The sequence below is a fragment of the Molossus molossus genome, unplaced genomic scaffold (genome assembly GCF_014108415.1).
Source record: "Molossus molossus isolate mMolMol1 unplaced genomic scaffold, mMolMol1.p scaffold_m16_p_23, whole genome shotgun sequence".
Classification (NCBI taxonomy): domain Eukaryota; kingdom Metazoa; phylum Chordata; class Mammalia; order Chiroptera; family Molossidae; genus Molossus; species Molossus molossus.
The window spans coordinates 9,999,835-10,012,755 of NW_023425359.1; the positions used below are offsets into that span (position 1 = coordinate 9,999,835).

A 12,921-nucleotide genomic window follows, 5' to 3' on the forward strand; every position below is an offset into this window, starting at 1 on the left:
GACAGTTGTGTCTGTTCAGGATTATGACTGAATTTAAAACTCCTGCAGGTGCCCTGGCTGGTTTTGCTCAGCGGTTAGAGCATCGGCCCATGGACCAGAGAGACCCGGGTTCGGTTCCCGCTAAGGGCACGTACCTCGGTTGCAGTTTGTCCCCGGCCCCAGTTGGGGTTGTGTGGGTGGCAACCACTCGATGTTTCTCTCTCTCTCTTCCCCCCTCTCTTCCTCCGGCTCTATCTGAAGATAAATGCAAAAATGTCCTCAGGTGAGGATAAAACAAAAAAAAAAAACTCCTGCAGGTGACATTTGTGAAGGACACTGGGTTCCGGAGTCTGACCCAGCACTGTTGAATTCCAAGCGTCTCCCTTCCTTGCCTGGTAACATTTCTTAATCTCCCACTTCTCAATTTTCTCATCTCTAAAATGGGGATTATAATTGTGCCTGCTCCATAGGATTATTGTGAGGTTTAAATAAAGCCTTTCATGGAAAGAGATTAGCACAAGGCCTGGCTCGTTGATGTTAAAAAATGTTCAATCATTCAATCGTCCTGGCCAGTTTGGCTCAGTGGTAGAGCGTTGGCCTGCAGACTAAAGAGTCGCAGGTTCAGTTCTGGTCAAGGGCACATACCTTGGTTGTGATTTGGTCCCCAGCCCTGGTAGGGGTGATGGGGGAGGCAATCAATCGATGTGTCTCTCTCACATTGATATTTCTCTCTCTGCCCCTCCCACTCCATCTGAAGATAAAATGGAAAAATACTCTAGGGTGAGGATTTAAAAAAAATTTTTTTTTTTAATAGTAGGACTTGTGTGGGAGGAAGAAACTTTTCTTTTAGCTGCTAATAATTAAATCTACAGGAGACAGATTAACAAGAGAAAATAACCAAATTTACATATGTATGTATGGGAACCCCGATTTCTCAAGTTCATAAGAAATTCAGACCCCACAGGCAGGAGAGGTTCAGAGACAGGAAGGGAAAATGTGTACAGTGAAAGACATTCCGATCTAGGGGTGACGTAATGCCCCTTGGAGGCCTCGAAGGGTCATTGAGGGACAATAAAGTCAGATGTTTCGTAAACATAAGATTGCCCTGTCATTTTGATGGTCAAAGAGGTTATCTCTTATCATGGGTATCAGCTCCTAATTCCAAGTTCCCAATTTTAATGTAATTAGTCCTGAAGAATACAGGGAGGTGCGACTCTACTGTCTTTTCCACCCAAAGCCACACCCACACCCACCCTCCCACACACAGACCCACACCCTCTCTCTGCTCCTCACCTGGGAATTCCTTCAGGTTTCAATCTGAAAATCACTTCTTCTGAGGTCTTCAGAACGGTCTTTGAAAATCTGAGCATCTACAATCACCCAAAACATTGTAGTTATTCATTACTTTCTCCCTTTGTTGATCTATCTCATGATCTAAATAGCTGGGTTTTTTTTAGTATTTGCAGGTGTTTTGGACACCAGAGTCCTGCTTTATTAGTGACGACATCTTCATTGTTTTCCAGTGTCTTCACTTTTGTTTTTGTATTCCAGCAACCTCCTTTTATCCCCAGCAATCGGAATCTATTTGGAAAAGTAGATACAAAGAAGAATATGTTCACTGTCTTGTTCAAAATTAAACCGAGGTGTATTAAACATTTTAAGAGTTGCCCGGCCGGTGTGGCTCAGCGGTTGAGCATCGACCCCTGCACCAAGAGGTCACTGGTTCGATTCCTGGTCAGGGCACATGCCCGGGTTGTGGGCCCGATTTCCAGTGTGGGGCATGCAGGAGGCGGCCAATTGATGTTCTCTCTCATCAATGTTTCTATCTCTCTCCCTCTTCCTTTCCATTCTCTCTAAATAAAGAAAGAAAAATAAAATAAAATAAAATAAAATAAAAAATGAATAAAAATGAACATTTTAAGAGTTTATTTGAGCAAAAATCAAATCGAATTGTGGTGTGCTGAACTGGAAGTGCTTAGGCATGTTCCCCTGACAGGAGTCAGGAAGACACTTTTACAGAGAAAAGGTGGAAACAAAGTAAGAAAAGTATTGATGGGCCCAAGCTAAAAGCCTTAGCATTTTGATTTTGTAAACTTGAGGCATTTACAAGCTTAGATATTTTTATCGTCTCCCAAGAATAAGTTTTTAATTGATTTGAAAGAGAGAGAAACATCGATTCCTTGCTTCCCGTACACACCCTGACTTAGAATCAAACCTGCAGCCTATGTATGTGCCCAAACTGGGAACTGAACCCGAAACCTTTTGGTGCATGGGACGATTCTCCACCCAGTTGAGCCACCCAGCCAGCGCCAGGCTTAGATTTTTTTTTTAAATCCTCATCTGAGGATATTTTTCCACTTATCTTCAGACAGAGTGGGAGGGAGGGAGAGAGAGAAGAGAGAAGCAAGCATCAACCTGAAATGGACTCATCAACTGGTTGCCTCCTGCATGACCCTGACCAGGGCCGGGGACAAACCACAACCAAGGTACTTGCCCTTGATCAGAATCAAATCCGAGATTCTTTGGTCCAGGGCCCAACACTCCAGATGCTGAGCCAAACCAGTCAGAGCCAGGCTTGGAATTTTTAATTGCTTGAATGGGTTGCTAAAATATTAGAGCCACCTCAGTCTAATGGTCTTCTGGTTTAATTTAACAATCTTCATAATGCTTTATTCAGTCATTTGTTTGTTAGTTCATACATTCAATTTTAATTCATATTGATTCTGTCACGCAAGGTACTAACCCCAGTAACTGACATTGTGGAGTATGCAATAGTAAAGGCATGAATGAGCCCTAGCTGGTGTGGCTCAGTTGGTTGGAGCATAGTCCTTATACAACAGAAAGATTGTGGGTTCGATTCCCAGTCAGGGAACATACCTAGGTTTTAGGTTTGATCCTGGGGCAGGTACGGGAGGCAAAAGATCAATGAGTCTTTCCCACATTGATGTTTTCCTCTCTCTCCCTCTCTAAAAATCAATAAAAATAAATATACAAAGGTATGAATAAGGTGTGTAAGCAGGAAGGACGGAGGGTGGCGGCATCCATGCCTGGGGTGGTAGAAGCTAGTTGGCTTTGGTTTTGAAGATGTAACTGGTATTTTCCAGTGTGTCTAAATGGGGAACAGCCTATGGAAAGTTTGGGACCCAAAAGCTGGGTGTAGTTCCATTTGCTTAAAACACACTGTGCAAAGATCAGCATCCTCAGGAATAAGGCCACCTGCAGCCATGCTTGAGCCTCTCATGGCATTACCAGATTTAGAAAATAAGGGACACACAGTTAAATTACATTTCAGATGGACAGCAATTATTTTTTTACTCTAGATATGCCCTATACAATATTTGGGTCCCAGGATAATACAAATCTGAGATTGATGTGTAGGTGTATGGGCTCTGTGCCTGTAGGAACATTATTGGGCTTTCCTTAGTCTTGGTTTCTTCATCTTTAAAATAAGAATAAATTTTTTTAAAAAAACATTGTTTTTTCTTTATTGATTTTAGGGAGAGAGGAAGGGAGAGGGAGAGAGAGAGAAACATCGATGAGAGAGAACATCGATTGGCCACCTCCTGCACGCCCCCCACTGGGGATCGGCCCACAACCTGGGCATGTGCCCTGATGGGGAATCGAACCAGTGACCTCTTGGTGCATGGGTCGATGCTCAACCACTGAGCCACACCGGCCGGAGGAGAATAATAACTTGAAAATAATAATAATAATAATAAATCTTTCAGGGTCTTAGTGAATATTGACTAAAAGTTCTAAATTCGGGGTAGATCCCAAATAAATGAGTAGCTGGGATTCAGATGGAAGGCGCACAGAGCCAAGCCAAGGGACTGCCTTGAATCCTGAAAGGCGAGGAGTCTGTCCCTAGAGGGAGGGACACTCCAGGCATGAAGAAACACGAGCAATGACACTGCAGTGTTCCAAATCATAATGACAACTCTGAGCGGAACGGGTGAGCCAGTGCAGGAGGCGCTTGCCAGCAAGTGACAGAGACAGGGATGAGGAGAGAAGGGGACACCTTTGGGGGCCCAAACAAGGGGTGGCCCCCGGGAAGGCTATGGCACTTAGAGGAAACCATGCTGCTTCAGCTCACAAGACACTGTCCATTTTGTTTTCCCATTGGGGCTGGTCATTTTCAAAAATTGAAAATCTCCTGTCCCCCATGCAAGGCACCCTTTCCTTAACATCAAGTTTGGAAGCTGAATCAGCTCACGGAGGATTCTTACCCACTGACCCCCACCCTCACTCAGATTCCTGCTTCCCGTTTACCCGGGAGTCTCCACGGCGATACTTCTATTTCGGCCACTGACCAGCCATTCTAATACCACAGCTTAGTGTCAGAGGCACAGCAGTGGCTACGCTTCCTGAACTAGCTGCTTGGGATGAGTCATTGTCACACTGTTTATCCTTTGTTAAAAGGCATCCTATAAAGATAAAATAACATTAACATCTGGGACTTGTTATTAGAAATTCTCTACTTTTATCCCTTATCTGATTTCCTTTCCCACATGGTGGTCCATAGTCCTCACTTCCTAGCCCTGCTCCCAGGGTCCACTGGGCCACCTGTGCCTTTATGAGGGCTCTGGTTGCCAGGGCAATACCAGGAGCTGGGAAGATTGTGCTTTCCTTTGTGATGTTTTGTTGCCCTCAAGGTCTCAGCAGGTCTTTCCTGTGGGCTGTAAGAATTCATGTCAAGGGGACACATTTAATGTTCTGTCCACTGTTTCGCCAACGTTTATGTCTGCTCTCCTCTTTGGCCAGAGTTAGCCTTTCAGAAGTTCCAGATTCTCCCTTCAGGAACTTTAAACTGGGGGCGAGGTGAGGGCTGGGCGGGTATTTATGCTGCTTGGCCATTTCTATCTACCGAAGCGCCACCTGGTGGTATCTTGCAGGTCTGCCTCAGTGTCAATGGAGACCGGTTTTGAACCAGTTGGAGTTTCCTGGACAGAGAAAGCAATTCCAGGTGTTTGTCCTGTGGAAACTGGTTGCCTTGCGATTTCATCACTGTGGAAACTTATACAAAATACATTATTTGAAAACGATGAAACAAGAAGTATGCTGATCTTTCGACAGTAACTTACTCAGAAGGTCTTCATGTTCTGAAATGACAAACCAGCGATTTTTCAGAGGACACTGACCGGATTAAATCATCCCCAGCCTGCAGGGAAGACCCCACTTTGGAACCTGGGTCTGTCTGATGACAAATCCGGGCTCTTCCTAGGATACCACACTGTCTCGTAACACAGTACTGGGGCAGGTCTGTGCTCCAAAGGTTGAAACAGGATGGATCAGATGAAGCCCAGTGACTGCTCTTTCCAGGGAGCGAGGAGAAAGCAACGTGGTGCCACCACCCGGAAGGTCTAAACCAGAGCTTCTCAAACTCTAACGTGCTTGTGAGTCAGCTGGGGTTCTCGATGAATTTCAGGTTCGGATTTAGGAATTCTGGAAGGAGCCTGAGATTCTGCATTAAAAAAAAAAAATGTTTTTATTGATTTCTAGATAGAGAGGAAGGGAGAGGGAGAGAGAGATAGAAATGTCCATCTGCTGTGTCCTGCAGGCCCCCTACTAGGGATTGAGCCTGCAACTCAAGCTCTGACCGGGAAATAGAACCCGAGATCTCCGGGTGCATGAGACGATGCTCAACCCACTGAGCCACACCAGCCAGACAATATTCTGCATTTAAAATTTTTTGTTAATTTCACCAGAGGATATTTCTCCATTAATTTTTTTTTAGATAGAGTGGAAGGGAGGGAGAGAGAGGGAGGGAGATACAGATGCATTGATGTGAGATACACATCGATTCGTTGCCTCCAGCACAACCCCTACCAAGGCCAGGGATCTAACCTGCAATCCAAGTACACCATGCCCTTGACCGGAATCAAACCTGCCACCCGATGCTCTAACTGCTGAGCTGAACTGGCCAGGGTGATATTCTGCAATTTAAAAAATATGTTTTTATTGATTTTTTTTAGAGAGAGAAGAGAGAGAGAGAAACATCGATTGGCTGCCTCCTGCACACCCCCTACTGGGGTCAAGCCTGAAACCCCGGCATGTGCCTTGATCAGGAGTGAACCAGGCCCTCTCAGTCCACGGGATGACACTCAATCCACCAAGCCAAACCGGCCGGGCAATATTCTGCATTTTTAACAAGCTTCCAGGTGAGGCTGCTGATGCTGGTTTCCAGACCTCAGCTGGGGTCTCAAGTAGAGTTCTTCCAGGTTGTCAGTGCATGAAGTTCTGTGACAATGGAGCCATGACCTGTGAATGCCTAGTGACCATAGAGAATTCTGTATATGTGTCTGTATTAAACCCCTCCAGTCAAGGACTTGGTGACACAAAATCGGTGAGTCCGGTAGACTTGGAAACTCAACTCTTCTTATCTCATGTAGGACCAACAACAAAAAGACACTTCTTTCTTTCTTTTTTTTTATCCTCAACTGAGGACTTTTTTTTTGCATTTATCTTCAGATAGAGCAGGAGGGAGAAAGGGGGGAAGAGAGAGTGAGAGACATTGAGTGGTTGCCACCCACACAACTCCAACTGGGGCCGGGGACAAACATCGACGTGAAAGGGACACATCGAGTGGCTGCCTCCTACCAACCTGGGCTGGTACAAACTGCAACTGCGGTACATGCCCTTAGCAGGAACCGAACCCGGGTCTCTCTGGACCGCAGGCTGACGCTCTAACCGCTGAGCCAAACCGGCCAAGGCTAAAAAAAAAATCTTTAGTTTTTTGGTATGTGCCCTAGTGGGAACCGAACCCAGGACTCTCTGGTCCACAGGCCGACACTTTAACCACTGAACCAAACCGGCCGGGGCCAAAAGATACTTCTTTCTATTGTGATGTATCTACCATGATATCGCGATGATACAATTATAACTATAAACCTAGAGTTAGGGATCTGCAAACTTCTGTAAAGGGTCAAATAGTAAATATAGGGGTGGGCAAAGGTGGTTTACAGTTATGAGTACATGAAACAGAGTTTATTCTTGTGTTATTATTGTATTATTTGTCCTCTTATTATTTTGTATCCTTACTTCTCATTGATCTTTTAGGTAATGATGGCTGGTAATTTAACCTACTTTTGCTCCCTCCCCCTGCCCTCCACTCCTTCCCATATATTAGGTCTTGTAGATTATACTGTAGCCTATTGTCTCAACTACTCAACTTGGCCATTGCAGCACAAAAGCAGCTGGAGACAGTAATGGTAACCAATGGATGAGGCTGCATTTCAATAATACTTTACTTACAAAAATGGCCCCAGGTGGGATGGCTCAGGGCAGTAGTTAACTGACCTCTGGTTTAGGCATTTGAGTAAATCTGGGGTCAGCTGTAAATCCTGTGTCAGCTGTGACATAAATAGCCACATTTTGTATCAGGCCTCTGGCTTTATGGGCGTGAGGAGAGGGTGATTAATGCATTGCAACAGGCACAGGAAAACAAATGTTTTCCCATCTGACCCAATCACTGAAATCCGAGTACAGTCCGATCATTGTCTCCCTCTGAAGTTGACACCAGGGCTTTCTAATTTATCACCAAACATTAATTAACCACCGAAGATATGCTTGGCTTTACTGGAAGCCATGAGGAATCCAAAAAAGTCACAGTCCATGTTATTAAAGAGTTTGGGGTATTATGGTGATAAGACACAGACAATCACAGCACATTCAATGACCATAGACAGATTATTTATTAATTAAAGGCACATGTGACAACTGGTTAGCCATTTTGAAAAAAAAAAAATGGAACCTGGGTACTTTTCTTCTGTCTTCAAAATAAATTCCAGTTGGTTCAAATACTTAAGTGTAAACAGAATGAAATCATAGTGCTAGAAATAAACACAGGAAGCCTTTATGTTTTTTATAATTTTGGAATTCGGAGAGTCTTTCTATTGATACCATGACCCTCATAAGCCACAAAGGAAAAGATTACATAAGAATAAAAAGCATTTGCCCTGGCAAGTTTGGTTCAGTGGTTAGAGTGTTGGCCCATGGGCCAATGAATCATGGGTTCGATTCTGGGCGAGGTCATGTACCTCTGTTGCGGTTCATCCCTGGCCCTGATTGGGGTCATGCGGGAGGCAACCAGTCGATGTGTCCCTCTCACATCCATGTTTCTCTCTCTCTCTCTTCCTCCCACTCTATCCTAGGGTGAGGATTAAAATAATAATAATAATAATAAGCATTTACATGAGAAAGAAAATCTGCCATAAAGATCAAAAGGAACTGTGTAATTATTTTTAATACACATAGCATACAAAGAGTTAATTACTGAACTGTATGGACTTGTAAAAATTAATAGAAAATGAGGACTAGCCTAAAAGTGGTCCTAATTTACAGAAGTACAAATTGCCAGTGAATGCTAAGTAACTGAGTAGAGGCTAAGAAAATAAAGAAAAAAATCTAGACCAAAATCAGTTGACATTCATCACTGTCATGCAGGTCAGCTTCACTTGGCTTCTTGGAGCACATGCTCTCCAGCTGCTCCTTCCCAGGGTGCTCCCTCCTGGAACCCTGCTGAGAGAGGCCACATGGAACCACTTCAGTCCCGTTTCAGCTGAGGCAGCCATGAGTCATCCCAGCCGAGGAGTCAGACAGGAGAACGAAGAAGCCTCCAGATGATTTCAGCTCCCAGCTGTTCAAGCCACCCCCAGCCTTTCAGTTCTTCCAGGCTGAGTCCCCCGAGGTGGAGCAGAGACAAGCAGTAGACCCTGTGCGTGTGTGTGCGCGTGTGCATGTGTACGTGTGTGCATGTGGACACTAAAATCCTTACTCACAGCCTCTATCTATGAGCATAATGCAGTCCTGAGGATTTAGGCACCGAGTTGGGGCTGGTTGGCCATACAGAGTGGAAAAGTGAACAATGCCCATCACAACCAAGGCTGTTGGAGCCAATTGTCTCCGGCCGAAGGTCAACATAGCAGGGAAGCTACTTCACGAAGGATTTTAGCCACCAAACACAACAGCTCACCCAGCTACAACCCTGGGCAGGACGTCTAGACTGGCAGTGTGATGACAGTCTTAGATCCTGGGGTGCAAGAAAGACCAAGGAAACAGAGACGACCGCGAGGAGGACCTGCAGTGGGCGCAGGCGGTCAGATGCATGCCCATTCATTGTGCTGCTGCTGCCAACCCAGACGCCCACCGTGACTTCGCCCCCGGAGCCCGGAGCCCCGAGCCCCGCTGCACTCCCCGGTTTCCACCTGTCTCCCCCGGGCCACGTTACCGGAACTGGCTCTGTCGCTCACTAGGTCCGTACTCAGCCCGTAGGGTAACCTCATCTAACATGGGGAGCCTAGCTGAGGACCAGCTGTGTGGCTTCCCGTCCCAATGGGCCGTGCGGGGTGAACTGGACACACGTTTTCGACGATTCTGGGCCCGTTTCACCTGCACGGTGATGCTGACTAACGCAGGGAGCTGTGATGGGCGTTAGTGCACGTGCAGTGAGCAGCGCGATGCCAGGCACACAGAGAACACTCAAATGGGTCCAAGCACTTTATACCGAAAAGTTACAACTCGGGCACAGATCTGTGTGATGCGGACAGACAACAGAGTATAAGGGAAACAATCAGGCCGCGTGGGGGCTGGGGATAAACCCACGACCTCCGTCATGACCCAGTTAAGGACCCCCACCCACCCACCCCTGGCTGGCTCCTCGGTTGCGGAGCCCCTCCCAGGCCCAGGTTCTCTTTGACGGAGCACACGGGCCTCGGGACACACGGGCGACACCAGCTCAGGGCCTGCGGCCTCCGCACGGAAGAGACAGCATCGCACAAAAGCCCCGCAGGAGTGAGCAAAGCTCACCCCAAAAAGGCGGAGGACGCACAGAGCTCCCAGGAGCCTCCGCGGTTTCCCAGGGGGTCCGGCGCATGCGCACTAGGGGAGCAGGCAGCCGGGCCTCCCGGCCAGGGGGTCGCAGCTCCCACGCGCAGGCCCTGCTGTCTGTCTGTCTGTCTGTCTGTCCATCGGAAGGAAGCTGGTGGGCCTGTCGGCCAGGGCCCCGCGGTTAGAGGAGCAGCCCGGGGGCAGGGTCCGCGCCCCAGGCTGCCCGATCCCCGCGGCCGCCGGTGCCGCAGCCGAACATCTCCTGGGAGGCGTAGGTCATGTACAGGAAGCCGTCCTCGTCCCTGTAGTCCCGGTAGATCTCCGCCATGGTCACGCTCATGCTGACGGCGCTCTTGTTGTTGACCAGCAAGTAGAAGGCTTCGGTGGCCCCGAGGACCATGCGGCTCCTGGCGCGGGGGTGGGGGAGGGGGGAGGGTGGGGGAGGGGGGAGGGGAAGGGCGGCAGGGGAAGGTTAACCTGTGGCCGGGTTGACAAGCCTGTCACCGTGCCCCCAGCTCCCCACTCCGCTGTTGTCCCCCAACTTGAGAACCACCCGGGAGAGGCTGGTGAAGTTCAGGTTCCTGGGCCCCACCGCACAGATTTGGTTTAGATCTGGGAAGCAGCCAGGAATCCAGTCTGACGCTCAGGAAGACTGAATTGTGCCCGCCTCCTTCCTTGGACGTTGAGACACCACCCGCCTCCTAGTTGGGCCGGAAGGGGGACGCCTTCCCATCATTAACTAGCAGATGTGCCAACACAAAAATGTTAATAAGCCCCTGTTTGCTTTGAAATTAAAGGGATTTCCCAAGAGGTACGAAGGGGATCCCGGTCTCTTCCAGCACCTCGTTTAATAGCCTTGAATGGCCTTTGGAAGGGATCTGCTGCCCTTTCTCCCTCCACAGCAAGCAGATAGAGAAGCAGCAAAGTTCAACTGGACACACCTCACATGTCAAGGTCACCTGCGCTCTGATTCATCCTGGAGTAGAGGACAGCGTGATGGTGTGATGCACAGGCAAGGCTCCGTCTCACCTGAAGCACATGTCCACTGGCTCTCCTTGGCGAGGGGGCCACAGCCCACCCACTCCAGCCTCAGAGCTTTGGGGGCTGGGGAACATACCCACGGGTGAGCTAGGTCCAGGCGTCAGTGGGAGACAGGGGTGGCTGGAGCCTGATTAATTTTACAGCCAGATAATCCCGCCCACAATGACCCCGAAGGTTTTCGCTCTGACAGTGCATGGCTGTCTTCAGGTAGAAAAGAACGGCTAGCGGAAGGGGTGGAGCCCGGAGTGGCTGGGCTGCCACTGGCCCTGAAGGAAGCCCCGTTCCCACGTCTGCACCTCCGTCTGCTCCTGTCTTTGCCACGCTCTCCTTCGATGAGGGTTGTGGCATCTCCCCGAGGGGGAAGGCTGTGGGCCGGAGTCTGTCTGTTCTGTTCACCGTGTAAACTCAGAGCCCAGAGAACACTCAGAACATGGTGCTCAATAAACATTGTGGACATCAGTGTGGGAATGAGGAGGTGAGTCAGGGGTGGTGGAGGAGACAGGAGGGTCCCTGACCGCAACGCGAAAAGACCAGCTCTCAGATCTCAAAGGGTTGGTTTATTGGCCAGGGGTGGGGGGTGGGGGTCACCTAATGTTACATCAACATGATGGGATCTAATCCTAACTCATTCTCAGTCACCTCCATTCACACTGGAGTGGCATATGCCTCTCTGAGGAGAGGAACAGGCTGCTCTTAAATAACTCATTAAAACAGATAAAACAGAAACAAATGTCTATTCATAATGAATTCTTGAAAAACCAAGCTGCAACAGCTACCCACTTCCAAGGGCGAGCCCCTGTAGACATTGACCCTGTGAAGGACCCACTGGGTCATATTCACTGTCATTTGCATTGAATGCACGGGGCCAGAGACACACTTAGTTCTCTTAAGCTTTGAAAGTAGCTATGTCTTCTTTACTGTGCCCTGTCCCAAGGGAGGAGCGTGTTTGGGGGACACCATCCTGGCCCTCTTATCTGAGCAGTGCAGGGAGCATTTACCTTTTGAAGAGGTCCCCACCCCCAGGCGAGCGTGCCCTGAAAAGGTGCGGTGTCTACTGGGAAAAGGCTGACTGAGTTTCCCACGCTGTTTGGAAGAAAAGATACACCGGACTAGTTCTAGAGCCAAGGCAGTTTCAGAAAATTCTTAGAAATGTTGGCAGCTCTTACTCTCTTTCGATTTGTTATCTGAGGAGTTTTCCCACCTGTTTCAAACACAGGGCCTCAGAGCATCTTTCCTGGGCATGCAGAATTTACAAGGTGATTTACTGAGAAAGCCTTTCCCTCTTCTCCTGGAAGGCGCCCGTCCTCAAAACCAACCAGACTAACACAACAGAAAATAAAGCGCCCAGGGACCTGCTCCCCCTCCCCCTCCCCCCTCCCCTCCCCCCTCCCGTGCAGCGTGTCGCCTACCGGATGATGCTGAGGAACTGGGTCATGGTCAGCTCCTGAGGGACCAGGAACTTGGTCTTGTCCAGCAGCGGCAGGAACTTCTCCTTGGAGTAGCGCTCCACTACCACCTGTCAAGAGGTCAGCCCTGAGAGCGTGCCTCAGCTCAGTGTCTGAGCTCAGAGCAGGGAGACGTCGTGGGCTTTCTGCTCTTCTCCTGTTTTCCACTAACAGAGTAGTACACCCCTTTTCAAAAAACACAGTGGAGTCTTACCGGGATCTTGTTCGGGAACTTTGCCCGGATTCCAGCAACTTCCTCTTGTCTGGTTGCTGTGGACATTTCAAGTACGAAAGAGTAAGCGAACAGCGGAAGCCTTCCCCCCCTGGCTGGCACCCCAGACGCTCCCCGAGAACCTTACCTAAGCTCTTCCTCTGCTTGAAGGGTTTGAGGCTTCGGCTTTTTTGTGGAGTTTGCATTTTGCTCCACAGCTGTGTCTGTGTCTGACTTTAAAAAAAAATCCCACAGCCAGGACCTAACTCATTCCCCCAGCTGCTTCCAATCCTCCTGCAGGAGCCTAAAGGAGGCCCTTATGTAGGGCTGTGTGACATCAGGCCTCTCCAACCCTCCCCCCTCCCCTCCCTGGGCAGGAGGAGGTCAATTCTCAGGATGGAAATGGGACAGCCACCTGCT

General features: G+C 48.7%; 1 protein-coding gene across 1 annotated transcript; it reads right to left on the reverse strand.

Moving 5' to 3' along the window:
* Positions 1 to 9,985: 9,985 nt before the first annotated feature.
* Positions 9,986 to 12,707, reverse strand: MAP1LC3C (microtubule associated protein 1 light chain 3 gamma). Its single transcript, XM_036277760.1, has 4 exons — positions 12,650 to 12,707; positions 12,505 to 12,560; positions 12,255 to 12,361; positions 9,986 to 10,211 (listed from the first exon to the last, which is right to left on the reverse strand). The coding sequence occupies exons 1-4, from the start codon at positions 12,705 to 12,707 to the stop codon at positions 9,986 to 9,988; spliced, it is 447 nt and encodes a 148-aa protein (XP_036133653.1).
* Positions 12,708 to 12,921: the final 214 nt, after the last annotated feature.